Raw genomic sequence first — 14,276 nt, 5'->3', positions numbered from 1 at the left:
CAGAGCGTACGCTAGCAAACGTTACAAAGCGAACTAATGTTTTGGGGACGTCTCCAAAACATCGGCCAGCGAACGTTACAAATTGGACTAAAGGCAGAAGTCCATAAAAAAGGCAGCCAGCGAAAGTAAAAAAGAGCACCAAATGCGGAAATCCTCAGAACGTTCGCCAGCGAACGTTACAAAGCGGACTAAATGCGGACGTCGCCAATGAACGTCAAAAAGAGGACCAAATGCCGATGTCCTCAGAACGTCCGCTAGCAAATGTTACAAAGCAGACTAAATGCGGATATTACCAAAAACGTCTGCCAGCGAAAGTCAAAAAGAGGACCAAATGCGGATGTCCTCAGAACGTCTGCCAGTGAACGTTACAAAGCGGACTAAATGTGGACGTCCCCAAAATGTCCGCCAGTGAACGTCAAAAAGTGGACCAAATGCGGACATCCTCAGAACGTCCGTTAGCGAACGTTACAAAGCGAACTAAATGCGGACATCCCCAAAACGTCCACCAGCCAATGTAAAAAAAAAAGGACCAAATGTGGACGTTCGCTGGCTGACTTTCTGTGGATGTCCGCATTTAGCTTGATTTGTAATGTTCACTGGCAGACTTTTTTGGGGACATCCGCATTTAGTCCACTTTGTAATGTTCGCTGGCAGACGTTCTGAGGACGTTACAAAGTGGACTAAATGCGGACTTCCCCAAAAACGTCCGCCAGAGAACGTTACAAATCAGAACAAATCCGGATGTCCTCCGAACGTCCGTCAGCGAACTTTATAAAGCGGATGTACTGCGGACCTAAACGGACGTTCGCAACGTCCGGGGACGTCCCCTGTTTGTTGGGTAGCTTATTGCTCTTTTATGAATGTTAAGCTTTAACATATGTCATTGCAAACGTTACTCTGTGCTCTAAAAATAGACATATTTTATATTGTTGTACATTGTTGTAGAGTGTTATGATAAGTCACATTTACACACATGCACACATGCATGTTAAAACAATAATATTTGTGTGTCTATTATTAATGGACATATTTTTGAACATGATTGTTAAAAGGATACCATAACATTTTAAGAAATATACAAGATGGTAAAGTGATTACAGTTGTAACACCATAGAAAACCATAGATGAATTCACACAAACCCAGGCAGGTGCTGGTCTTTCAAAAGCTCAATGCAGAAAATATGAAGAGGTATTTGCTCTCGGCTTCAAAGTTAAAATGATTTGCAACTGTCGCTTTGTCGTGTCCAGCAGAGATGTTGCAACGCTCAACTAGTGTCATGGTCACCAGTTCTGTCACCTAGTCACAACTACATTTCCCATCATCCCTCTTGCTACTCACCTGCTCCTTGTCACCAATCATCCTGTTACAATCACCAGCTGTCTCTCATTCCACCTGTACTGGTTTAAAGGACTCACCACACACACACTTTGTCTAGTCTTGTCTAAGACCTTTCAGATCTTTCCCTTGGATTGTTACTCACCTGAAGTCTACTTGCCTGTTGTTTGTTTGTACCCCCATTTCTCCTATCTCTGATCTCCACCATCCAGTTCCTTGTCTTCAGTCATCAGCTCTGTGTCTCCATCTCCAAGGATTGGGCAATCTTGCTACAAGAAATGAAAGGAAAGTGATAATTTCTTCATCCAGTCCTCTAAACGTGTGTGTGTGTGTGTGTGTGTGTGTGTGTGTGTGTGTGTGTGTGTGTGCGTGTGTGTGTGTGTGCGTGTGTGTGTGTGTGCGTGTGTGCGTGTGCGTGTGCGTGTGCGTGTGCGTGTGCGTGTGCGTGTGTGTGTGTGTGTGTGTGTGTGTGTGTGTGTGTGTGGCTGTTCACCTGTTTGATGTTCCTCCTGCTCCATCTCCCATCTTTATCTGATCTTCTATTCCCTGATCGATGCTGTTGTATTCAATAAAGCCTGTTTGGAATGTAATTCATCTCTCTCTGGTCTGTGTAATCCTGACAGAAGACCAGACCCAACAGATAACAGCATCATGAGCTCCATTTTTGATCCGACCAAGCAAATCCTCTCTCTAACCCAAGATGGCCGTCCAATTGAGGTTTATGTTGATGAGTTCCTCTCGCTTGCCCACCAGGTACCTTGGAATGATGGGACATTTAAAGTCTGTGTTCTGGAGTGGTCTGGATGATTCACTTTTCCTCCAAGCACCAGCAGCAACAATCACCGGTACCCTAGCACAATATATCGATCATGTTCTTTTGCTAGATGGATCATCCTTCATGGTGAGTGAGGTCGATGAGAATGCCGGTGTAACTCATTTGCTGACACCCCAAGTCCCTCCAGTACTCCTAGTACCGTCAGTTTATTTTTCAGAGCCCACTTTAGCCCCAAAGTCTATCCCAGTGGATGAGATCGCAATTCCAGAGTCTAATTCAGAAAAGGTTGTTGCAGATGTAACCCTGGGAATACTTGTGGAATATGAGGGAATGTCTTGGAGCCCAGAACCGACTCCAGTCCCTAAATTCAAGCCAGACTTCACTCCTGTCTCCAAACCCCATCCAGAGTTGACTTCTACTCCTGAGTGCAATCTAATAATGTCTCCGCTGGTCCTGTCCAGCCCTCCTGAGCCTCCGCTGGTTCCGCCCAGCCTTCCAGAGTCTCCGCTGGTTCAGCCCAGCCTTCCAGAGTCTCCGCTGGCTCCGCTGGTTCCGGCCAGCCTTCCAGAGTCTCTGCTGGTTCCGCCCAGCCTTCCAGAGCCCGCTCCTCCAGAGCTTCCTCCAGAGCTCCCTCCAGGGCTGGCTCTGCCAGAAGGCCCTTCAAAACTCTTAAATTACCCCAAGAAAATTTTTTTGGGGGGGGGGGGGGGGGGGGGGGGGGGGCATATGCTCATGGCCACTTTGCCTGGGCCGAGTGCTGAGGCCAAGGCCATGGCATGGAGCCCATCCAGCCATGGCTCCCTGATCCGCCATGGCCTCCTGGGCTGTCTGCTCCGCCATGGCCTCCCGAGCTCCCAGATCCGCCGTGGCCTCCTGGGCTGTCTGCTCCACCATGGCCTTCCAAGCTCACTGATCCGTCATGGCCTTGGTGGATCTGTTATGGTGCGGGACGCGCCTTCCGGGAGGGGGAGGTACTGTCATGGTCACCAGTTCTGTCACCTAGTCACAACTACATTTCCCATCATCCTTCTTGCTAGTCACCTGCTCCTTGACTACCTGATTTTTTTTTTTTTTTTTTTTTTTTTTTTATAGGTTGAAAGGGGGGCGCGACAAAGTTTGAGAACCACTGCCTTATGGGAACATTTTAGGTTCCTAAGGAAACAAGCTTATAATTCATACATAATGACTGAAAATGTAAAAATGCAGAAAGTTTTGAGTGATGCTTTGTATGTTTGTTTGTTTGTATATTGTATCGTCCTCAGTTTACTGTTATGTTTACATTTGTACTGTTTGCCATATCTTTTCTATAGTGTTAAATATTTGTCCCTATTTTCTTGAATCTGAATTAAATAAAGAAATCTGAATTTAAAAAAAAATGTAGCACAACTGTAATTTTTCAATGTTTCACATTTGCAATAAATGGTTATTTATATAGTGGGTGTGCACCTTATGTTTATCAAATCATTGTGGAAAATATAAACTACCTATGGCTATTATCAATTTATGATATTTTAGCACACAAAAGTTTGTGCTAGTTTTTTTTTGGTAGTCATGAAAAAGCAGAAAGTGTCTCTGTACCCTATAATAAATACTATTAGCTAATATAATTAACCTTCTTCATAGAAAACTAAGGCCTCTATTCCTAGAGCTCTACTTCTAGAGCTCGGCCATCTACTGTGGGTGTCATCAGGCCCCCTTTTGCTATAGAGAGTTGTTTATTGAGTCATCCACTTGACAAGAGCTTCAAGAACCAAGGACAGCATCTGTGATTTGTATGCTCTCTGTGAGCCTCCTTACAAGATGTCCTGAGTGTGGGGTGTAGCTAGGCCTCATTTTAGAGAGTTGCCATGCTGTGGCCTCCACTCCTAGTTCACTTTTGATTAGGTCCATGCTGACTTGATTCCTTTGCTGTGTCCACACAGCCGTCATCTGCAACAAACACACCTCTCCACGAATGCTTTGCTTTATTATTATGTCCACTGTAGCTAGCAGGAAGATTTTCTTCTTTTTAAGCAAGCTCCATGCTGAAGAGTCACAGTTCACAGTTTCCGATTTTTAAAAACTTTTTTTATTGTGGTATTGTAATTTCAGTGAAGAAAAAATAATACAGACAAAACTGAAATGATCACTATACTCAGCTTCTCTTGGTGTACAAAAATAACGCTGCCAAAAGATAATATGACAGCATGATAGTATGAGGATAACACTGTTGTAAGATTGTTTTACACTGGACCACAAAACTAGTCATAAGGGTTGATATTTTGAAATTAAGATTTATATAGCTTTCTAATGATGTATGGTTTGTTAGGACAATATTTGTCTGAGATAAAACAATTTGAAAATCTAGTATTAGAGGGTGCAATAAAAATCAAAATATTGAAAAAATCGCCTTTAAAGTTGTCCAAATGAAGTTCTGTCATGACAACTCTCTGAAAAGTTTAGCATGGTAATGGAAATGACAATGTTAATGTATTTGGTCTTGGTAGAATAGATCCGGTACGCTGCTGAATTGCTGCTGCTTTTAGTTATTGCTGTAGTTGTAGATTATTGCTGCTGCAAGCAAGTACATGAACTTGCTACTGCCAAAGCATATGGCGATATGGTGCTATGAGCATTTAAGACATACTGCTGCTGCACAAATAGCATAAAATAGCCCATAGCAGCTCTATACAAGTGGGGCTGGGGAAGGTGGAGGGTTTCAGAGGAACTCTGAAAGCACGCTGTGAAATGTCCAAGTGAATGCTCCCAGCCATTGAAACGTAAGGCTGCAAGCTCATTGGTTGATTACAGACCAATCAGCTTGTGCCAAGTTGTATAATTCTGATAATTATCGCCATGGAACATTGTTTAACTAATATCCTAATGATTTTTGGCCTAAAAGATGAATAGATCATTTTGTCCCAGGTAATGTATTGTTGGCTATTGCTAGCAACATACCCATGCGACTTATGCCTGGTTTTGTGGTCCAGGGTCACAAATGACAGTATTATAGTATGAGGATAACACTGCTGTAAGATAATACGACAGCATGATAGTATGAAGATAACACTGCTATAGTAATACAGCAATGTTGTGATACAAGTAAATGTTAATAGTCCATTATTCTCTGCAGTCAGGAAGGGAATGAATACCTTCACTTGGCCTTCCAAACTGTTGCTATATAAACTTGTAAATGTATGTAGCTGGTCTCTCAAAAGTATATCTACCAATGACACCCCTGAATCTCACTTCTGTTAATGTTTGATGTTTAATGGCTGTGCATGTTGCATGAAGTGATATCGTCAGAAATATAACATAAGTGTGCAATTTGCATAAAATGCTACAAATGAGAATGTTTTCGTGAACTTGGTAAGAGAGGACAGTGAAGTCCTTTACTCAATTTAATCAGAATCATTAATTCCTCAGGTGGTTGCATTTTCTTGATCTTCATTAGCTTGCAACATCCCACATAGCACACATACGTCTGCAAGATGTCTATTTTTAACAAACATATATGCATGATTTGGGGGGAGGGGGATAAATAATAAAAAATATAATAATAAAAAAAGTTGTATAATTAAAAAAATTATAATAATAATTCTATTCATCAGCCAGAAACTGAAATCTGTGATTGAGCTCTTGAATCAGCTTTGTCTTTGCTGTTTCCTGTCTGTCTTCCCAGCCTAGAAATCAAAAATTCAACACATGATTTTCAGTAGCCTAGTGCTTTAAAATTTAATATTACACACATAATTTTAAATTCAAACAATACAATGAAGTAACAGTACACAGTCTACTGTTAAGCTAATAAACCACATTACTAGATAGAGATATATATATATATATATATATATATATATATATATAGAGAGAGAGAGAGAGAGAGAGAGAGAGAGAGAGAGAGATATTTAAATGGTAATTTATAGATAATATAAAATATGTATTAAACATCCCACACGGAAAGAACCTATATAAACATATATGTTTTAATATAGGTTTTGATATAGGTTTTTAATATATGTGACATATATGCGTACATATATGCACATATATCCTCATATAGGTTCTTTCCATGTGGGCTTGTATGTACATATAGGGCTTATATGTGGATATAAAGAAGCAATACAGGAGACCTATATGGCCTGTATATGCACATATATGCACCTCAATTTTGCCTATATGTGGCATATATACGCATATATATTATCATATATGTGCATATATACTGCATATAGGTTTCATATATGCGCATATATCCTCATATAGGTTCTTTCCATGTGGGATTATATGATTAAAATATTTTTATTTTTTTAACATTTATTGTATTGTGAGTATATATGTGAGATGATATGAACTCACCTGGACTGCAGCAGGTTAACTGGACAGAGAAAGTAGCTGTTGCTCCATGTGGCTCTACTGTGTTCTCAAACACTGGCCGTGACAGCTTCTGCTTTATGAACCACTCATCTACACTGTTTCTCAAAGATGGACTGATTTCTCCTGTAAGAGTAATTAAAAAAAAAATCTATTTCTATTAGAACTTTCTCAGAACGTCCCCACTGGTGTTTAGGAAGTTGCCCAGTAACTTTCCCAGAACGTTCTAAGAATGTTTATGGGACCATACTTTATTAGAAAATTTAATGGCAGCGAGAACAATTGCACTTGGATTTAGACCAGAGCAAACATGCCAAGTGTGAAAAAGTGTTTAGTGGCTCTGACCTGGCTTTACCCCCAGCAGACCCAGTATACGTTCACTTAGGTGATTTCGAGCTGCTTTCTTCTTTCTTTGACATGTGCAGGTCAGTGTGTAGTCACAGAAAGACAGCTGGATAAAGGCCCGTTCCTCAGACCTCAGGTCAATGACAGGCTCTCTCTGATGGCCCCTCTTCAGCATGGAGCTTAGCTGATTTTGCACCCCTTCAGGAGTATCAGCTCCAGATAGTGAAGGATAACCAAAGAGTGGTGATAGTGAACTAAGGGCTTTTTGGAGAGCAAGTAACTTGGCTTCAACATCTGAAAACGCTAAAAAAGACCATTTCATATTTAAACACAATGGCATATATACAGGTATTTAATTTTTATGAATTTGTATATTATTTATGATAAAAAGAAACAACTTTTCCCTTAAATTTTAAAACTTTATGGGGACAATAATGGTCTTGTATATGTATTTAAGATATAAAGAAAATGTGTTGGATGCTTACACCACAAGAATTTTTTTGTTAAAAATGGTATAAAAGTTTTTTTTAAAGCCAAATAAAACGAACACAAATACAAAGAGTACATTGCTGAACTTTGGACATACATTTTAAACAGGATTTTTAAAAGATTATAAGTATTTGTTTCTTTGTCTTGGACACACTTATATGTCATTGACCTTGAAAAACAAGTAACTTTAAAGCTGCAGTCCATAACTTTTTTGTGTTTAAAATGTACAAAAATTATAAAACAAGCGAGTACATGATGAATCCATTTTCCAAACCATGTTTATGGCTTATCCTGAATTACTACATTACACTTACAGTTTTTATATTCAGACTATTTCAGACTGGTACTGGTGGAACCACTGCGGAGTAGCACAGTAACTGCGTGACTCTTCATAGACATAAACAGAGAGAACAGAGAGTGTTCTTCCACAAGATGCATGCAGTTTCATCAGTCTTTATGAATAAAATAAGACACTTATACTAACCTTGTCCCTCATACTTCACATCATAAGTTATATTCTTTAGTGAGCAGTAAAATAGCTTTTCAGATTCTTCAGCATCTTCTTGAGGAGGAGTAAGAGACCTCTGAGAAAAGTGCTCCTTCACCAGCGCACTGGACATCTTTTCATCTTGAAATACAGATAATGAGCACTATTTAAAGCATTACTGAAGGAACAAATATACTGTATAGCAATAAAAATAGATAAACAAAAAACAAACCACTGCTCGGATCCAAAATTGCCAATGCATGTCCGAGTAACAGGTAGGTTTTTCTAATGGCTTCTTTCTTGGAGTTGTAACCTTGTCGTTTGTTAGCACAGTTGTAGTTTTCCAGGTCGACTGTCACAGTACATTTGAAATTCTGTTCAAATGCCATTTTCCCCACTTTAACGTGTGGTGGCTTGAGATTATATACATTAAACAGCTCATCGATATCTGTAAAATACACAAAGATGTATAAGTGGATACAACATACAACATACAAAACTTGTCGTTTAATTATACAGTGTACCATTAGTGCTCCCTTCTTGTGTCCATTGCAGTAGCACATCATCTTTTATATATATGCTCCTTACCTGTGCAGTCAATGCAGGGCTCTTCCCTCTGTGAGGTATTCAGCTTGTCTGCTGAAGACCACAAATTGGGCAGCGAGATTTCAACCTGGGGGATATGTTGGAGAATAAAGTTTGTCCGACTCTTTGACAATCTTTCCTTTAGAGACTTCACATTCGAATGTTCTTTCACTGCTGCCTGATTGATAGATTCTGCAGCAGTTGTAGCTCCATAGACATGAGTCAGTCTCAGTGTCTCTAGACACTCCTTCAGAAGACCTTTGAAGTTCTTCTCAGTATCTGATATTGGAGGACAGCTGAGGATGACTGATAGATGCCGCAGAGCAACTTTAGCGGCCTGTTGCTCCGCCTGTTTCTTCTTGGGGGAGCCATCTAAGAAATGTAAGAAATACAAACTAAACATCAGCAAACAGCCTGGAAATCAACATATTTATTTAAAGTAAGATAAATGATGTTTAATCAATGACAGTAGAACGCCTTTGTTATGTATGGTAACCCTCATTTCCTGATGGAGGGAATGGAGACGTTGTGTCGAGTGTACAACACTAGGGATTGCTTTTGGGAGCCCAAACACCTTTAACATCATTAAGAAAAGGCCAATGAAATTGGGTGTGCAGAAATTAGCTGGCCATGGGTATAAATAGGTCAGTGCAGGATTTGCTCACTCTTTCTTTTCTGAGGATTCATGAAGGGTCTCAAACCACTCAGAGGAAGTTTGGAGTTGCTCCGTAAGGGGAGAACTCCCAAATACAGAACACTGTGACAGATCGAATGTCTGTCTAGGGGAAACACTGAGCCTACAGAGCATGACAGTGGAGAATACACACATGGGGCTGCAAGAGTAGCCACTAAATGTCCAGCCCAAACTCAATACAAGAGTTTAAACTGAGGAAACCTACCTCATAATAATTTCTAATAGCGAATTCCTCAGCCAAACTTTACTTAGTGCTTGAACCAGTCTCCAGCCTGCGTTCAAGATTCTGAAAGAGGCTGGTTCCATCCACAGATGGTAGAATCTGGCAAAGGTATTGGGTTTAGCCCAGCTCGCAGCTCTACAGATGTCTGCTAGGAAGGCACCATACGTCAAGTCTGCTGAAGCAGCCATGCCCCTAGTCGAGTGAGCTCTCACTCCCAGTGGGCAGGGTCAACCTCCGGCCTAATAGGCTCTTCGGATCACATCCACAATTCAGTGGCAGATCATCTGTTTGGAGACAGTGTTCCCCTTCTGCTGTTCCCCAAAGCAGACAAAAAGCTGTCTGGAACATCTAAAACTCATTATGAACGTGCATGGCATGCACTGGGCATAACAGGGACAGGTTGGAGTCCCCTTTCCTGGGAAGGGATGGCTTGCAAAGTTACCACCTGATCCCTGAAGGGGGTGGTGGGAACCTTGGGCACATATCCAGGCTCAGGGTTGTATGACAATGTGAGAGTCTGCCAGTCAATTGCCAATTGTGGACATGACACATGGCACATCACTGTGGCCTCATACACAGAGGTAGAAGGACCAGAGCTTAAAGCTGTCGAGTTGACTCGTGGTCTTTCGGAAAAGAACGCATTCATGAGCACAATGTGCCCATGGTCCTGTCCTCGCATTTGGGACATGTGAACCATCTACGAGCGCTGTCTGGGCATGGCCCAAACACTGAATACAGCACTCGTGCAGATCATTAGGAGAGAAGTAAAACTCGCATCCAGAAGGGTACGGATGAAAAGGCATGTTTGTCGACACACAGTTCCATCTGTGAAGCTCTTTTAGAGAACTACTCTATAGAAATTGCTCTTAAAAATCACATTGAAGGGACGCTTATCTGTGTATGAGAAGGAGAGGCCTGTGCCATGAATCCGTGAATGAAGCTGCTTCTCACGCAGAGACGCTGCATTTGGCTCCGAAAAACAGAACGAGTGAGCAGATGCTGCGCTGGCCTATTTATACCTGGATGTCAGGGGCATGGCCAGCTATGCAAATTCTGCACACCCAATTTCATTGGCCTTTTCTCAATGATGTCAGAGGTGTTTGGGCTAGTGTTGTACACTCAACGTTGGAGTGAACGACTGAAAGGGAATTGCAATCACCTTTGTCACAAAAAGTAAAGAGCCGATGAGTTTGAGCTTGCAGATGTTTTCATCATCAACAAACTCTTCTGGTTCTGGGAAGCCATTTGTTTTAAAATATTCCATCGTCTCTGACTTGTATGTCTTTCGACCTATTGCAGCAGGAAAGAAAACCAGCTTCATTGTGTTATTCAGAAAATCATGTTAACCTTAAGAAAACTAAGATATTTCTATGATACATGTTTAAAAAAATGCAAAAAAATGTGCAAAAAAAAAACCATGGTAATACCATGGTACTGTTTTGTAAGTGTTAAAAATTGTTGAAAATTTGTTGCACAAACCTGACATTACTTTTGTTTGGTTAACTGTAAAAGACTGTACAAAAGGCACGGTTCAAGGTGCGTTCAAGTCATGTCTGATACATCATATTTACGAGTTGAACGCACATGAACCCAGCCACAAAGTCATTATTGTGAGTGGGAAACATGAGTTGGGGACATGTCAGTGAACAATGTTTCAGATGCAATGGATGCAGCCAAAGACTATATAGATATGAAGTCTCTGTACTGACTGTAAATTTGTTGAAATGAACAAAATGATTATTTTTTGTAATGTACAATAAAACTATATAAGTTACATATACATAAACATACATAAACAAAATATTATATTATTGTATAATTACCATATAATATATAATGATCACCTTCATAAATTGAATAAAAACAGGTATAAAAAAAACACAAGGATGCACATTCTTTATTCATCATTTTGTAGATGTAGAGTTGACTTTTATGTAGAAAAATACCTTGTTCCGACCAAAGTGACTTGAACGCACCTGATGTCGTACTGATAAATTGTGACTGTTCTAGATGTTCCTGTTTCTTCCTGTTGGAGCCAACTAAGAAATGAAAACTAAAAGATCAGCAAACACCAGCTTGGAAATCAACAGAAAACTTTTGTGAAAAGAAGATAATGGATGTTTAACCAATTACTAAGAGTATAAGTGCAGTTACCTTTGTCAAGAAAAGTGAAAGGCCAAAAGAGTTTACACTTGCTGACAGTTGTGTTGTCAACTCTTTCTGGGAAGCCATTTGTTTCGAAATATTCATCCCTGACTTGTCTGTCTGACCTGTTGCAGCAAAAAGAAAACCAGGTTTATTGTGCTATTCAGAAAAATCATTTTAACCCTAAAACAATTTTTAAAACAAATTTTTTAGATGTATTTTAGAGAGCGTTCTTGTCCATTAAAGAATTGTATTTTTATTTCCAAAAACATTACATGCAAACTTTGTTTGTATTTAACGGTATATGTTTTTTTTTATTTAATATTATTTTAAAACACTTTACATGCAACATTGTTTGGCTTTCCGTTAAATCTTAAGATTTGTATTTTACCCTCTACTGGAGCACTGTTGCAAAAACATTCCCATAAAACCTTATAAGCTGCTTCAGTCGCTTCTTCCTTTGAAGAGCATCTATGAGAGACAACTTCTTGATTGAGATCCACAGTCACTATACCAAAGAAGGTGCTTCCTGAAATGTCAAAATATAAAATGATGTTGATGCTAAATGATGATGAAAAAATGATAATGAATCAATCATTTTAGCTGAGGAAGATTCAAAGCAAAGTTCTTTAATTATAATCCACAGGCAGGGTAATCCACAGGCAGGAAAGGCAGAGATATACACACGCACACACTGTAACCTCAAAGCCAGACAAGGAACTCTGAAACCAAAGAATCTAATAAAGGGGTGCTACTTACAAAGACAGGTTCAGGGAATAACACTAATGACGGGAAGACCAAATATGGGTATACGTGAGAAATTTCCTTGTGTCAAAACAACTGTATTGAACACCTTAATGCCAAAAATATTCGGTTTCAAAATTTTGCATGCCTAACTCAAGAAGTATTAAGTATTATAATATGATTTTAGATTCTAGTTGTTAAAGGAACACTCCACTTTTTTTGGAAATAGGCTCAGGTGATATTACTGCTTTGGCCATTTTACGGCAGCAAACTTCCTTGACTATTACGCCGGAATGGAAGTGTAGTTCCTAAACTTATCAACCTATAGAAAATCGCAGCTTTACATTTTCTGCCGGTATTAGTACACGATATAACTACAGAAGAGTCACGTTTTAAATAGGACAAATAGCAAAACTCGTTGGTCATTTTTGAATGTGATGCTATTGGTCTAAAAGGATTCAATGATCTATGCTAAGCTATGTTTAAAGTGATATCACCAGAACAGGAGAACGGCTGAATGGATTTCAAAACCGTAAAACTCAACTTATTAACTCGGGGGAAGTTGGAGAATGAGCCTATTTCCAAAAAAAGTGGAGTGTTCCTTTAACAAATGTTTTTTTTTTTAATCTTATTTTTTAAGGCCCTATATGGTTAAGTCTAGTTTGTGAAATATTACCCATTTTTGAGTAGTTGAAAACCAAATGTTTGTCACTTTGAATACAGCTGATCTTTATTTTAAAAATATTCATCCATGACATTTAATATTTCGGCTTTCACCACTATACATCTTTGAAATTTGGTTGATTTGACACATAGATACTAAAGGTACTATTTCCTTCTCAGATCTTCTTACCATGTTTTACTTTCTCCAGTCGGTCCACTCTGCCTGTCAGGTTGTTGATCTGCTCCTCATGTTGATCAACTTTTGCATGCATGTCTTTAAGTTTGTTGACTTTAGGACCCAGGGTCTCCAGGATATCTTTATTTTGGTCCAGGAAGTAAACTCTTCATGTCCTGAGATATTTCCTTAACATGAAGTCATCAAATCAAACTTGATGCAGTTCACACTTAACTGCATAACAATTTAGGGTTGATCTACTGTACTTACTTTCACATTTTTATCTTGGTTCCCCTCAATGCGTGAGATAAAGTCTTCAACCTTGTCTTTCAAGGCTTTCTGCTCACAATCCAGAACTTTCTGGCGGTCTTTCACAGTCTGGAAATCTTCCTGTTGGCCATCTACCTCACTCAGGGCTTGATTGAATTTATTGTCCAAGATGGTTTTAAACTTTACAGGAAATTGAAAAACTTTTGGTTAAGTACTTAATTAAATGATAAATAATGCAATTATATTGAAAAGCAACATTATCCTAATTGCTATTAACAATAATATTATTAGTCATTTTTCATCCACCTGTGTTATCTCCCCTTCCAAGTCTTTCATTTCTGGAACAAGAGGTACAAGCTTCTCGGCCAGCTGCAAGAGCGTTCTGTGATGCTTTTTCATGTCCTCATTGCTCACTTTTAAGTCAGGTGAATGCATTACACTATTCCATACAGCTATTACCTGAATTGTTAAAAAGAAATAAGTGTAAAATGTGTCACATTCATAGCATATAGCAAGTTTTATCACACACATAGAGGTTCTGAATGATGAAATGTTGAAAAATTGATTTTGAAGGGAAATACAGGATAGTTCCTGTTCAGAATACTTACATTGCTCACACATTGTTCTGATTTGTTCTTAAAATGTTTACAGAAATTCATTAAGTTCAGGATGGCAGCAATGTCAAACTGCTCAAACTTGCAATGTTGTCTGTGACCACGTGGCATATGTGCCTGTCATAAGAAATATGTGAGTCATTCATTCAACAACATTAAAAATGTAATTCACAGTCTTTCTTTTGCTCCTATCTGTGGTAAAAAAAAAAAATTGTGCCTCCTACTTTGGACTTAACTTTTACACAGCTCAGGGAGAAGAGCTTAGTAATGTTTGATGATCTGCTTCTTGATCACACATTTGTGTCTTTTAACGATTTGTTGAGTAGATTCAAAATCTTCAAAACCAGTTTATTCTGTTATTTTCAATTATGTGATTTT

At 39.3% G+C, this 14,276-nt stretch overlaps 1 protein-coding gene across 1 annotated transcript; it reads right to left on the bottom strand.

The window, feature by feature from the left end:
- Positions 1 to 13,015: 13,015 nt before the first annotated feature.
- On the bottom strand, positions 13,016 to 14,009 carry LOC141301416 (uncharacterized protein CXorf38 homolog). Its single transcript, XM_073831648.1, is given in 5 exon segments — positions 13,016 to 13,175; positions 13,177 to 13,202; positions 13,291 to 13,464; positions 13,591 to 13,743; positions 13,893 to 14,009. Coding segments are annotated over 5 exon segments (630 nt in total).
- Between the last annotated feature and the right edge of the window lie 267 nt (positions 14,010 to 14,276).

The sequence above is a fragment of the Garra rufa genome, chromosome 25, assembly GCF_049309525.1.
Source record: "Garra rufa chromosome 25, GarRuf1.0, whole genome shotgun sequence".
Taxonomy (NCBI): Eukaryota; Metazoa; Chordata; class Actinopteri; order Cypriniformes; family Cyprinidae; genus Garra; species Garra rufa.
The sequence above is the reverse complement of the archived record's forward strand: the minus strand, read 5'-3'. Positions and strand labels throughout refer to the sequence as shown.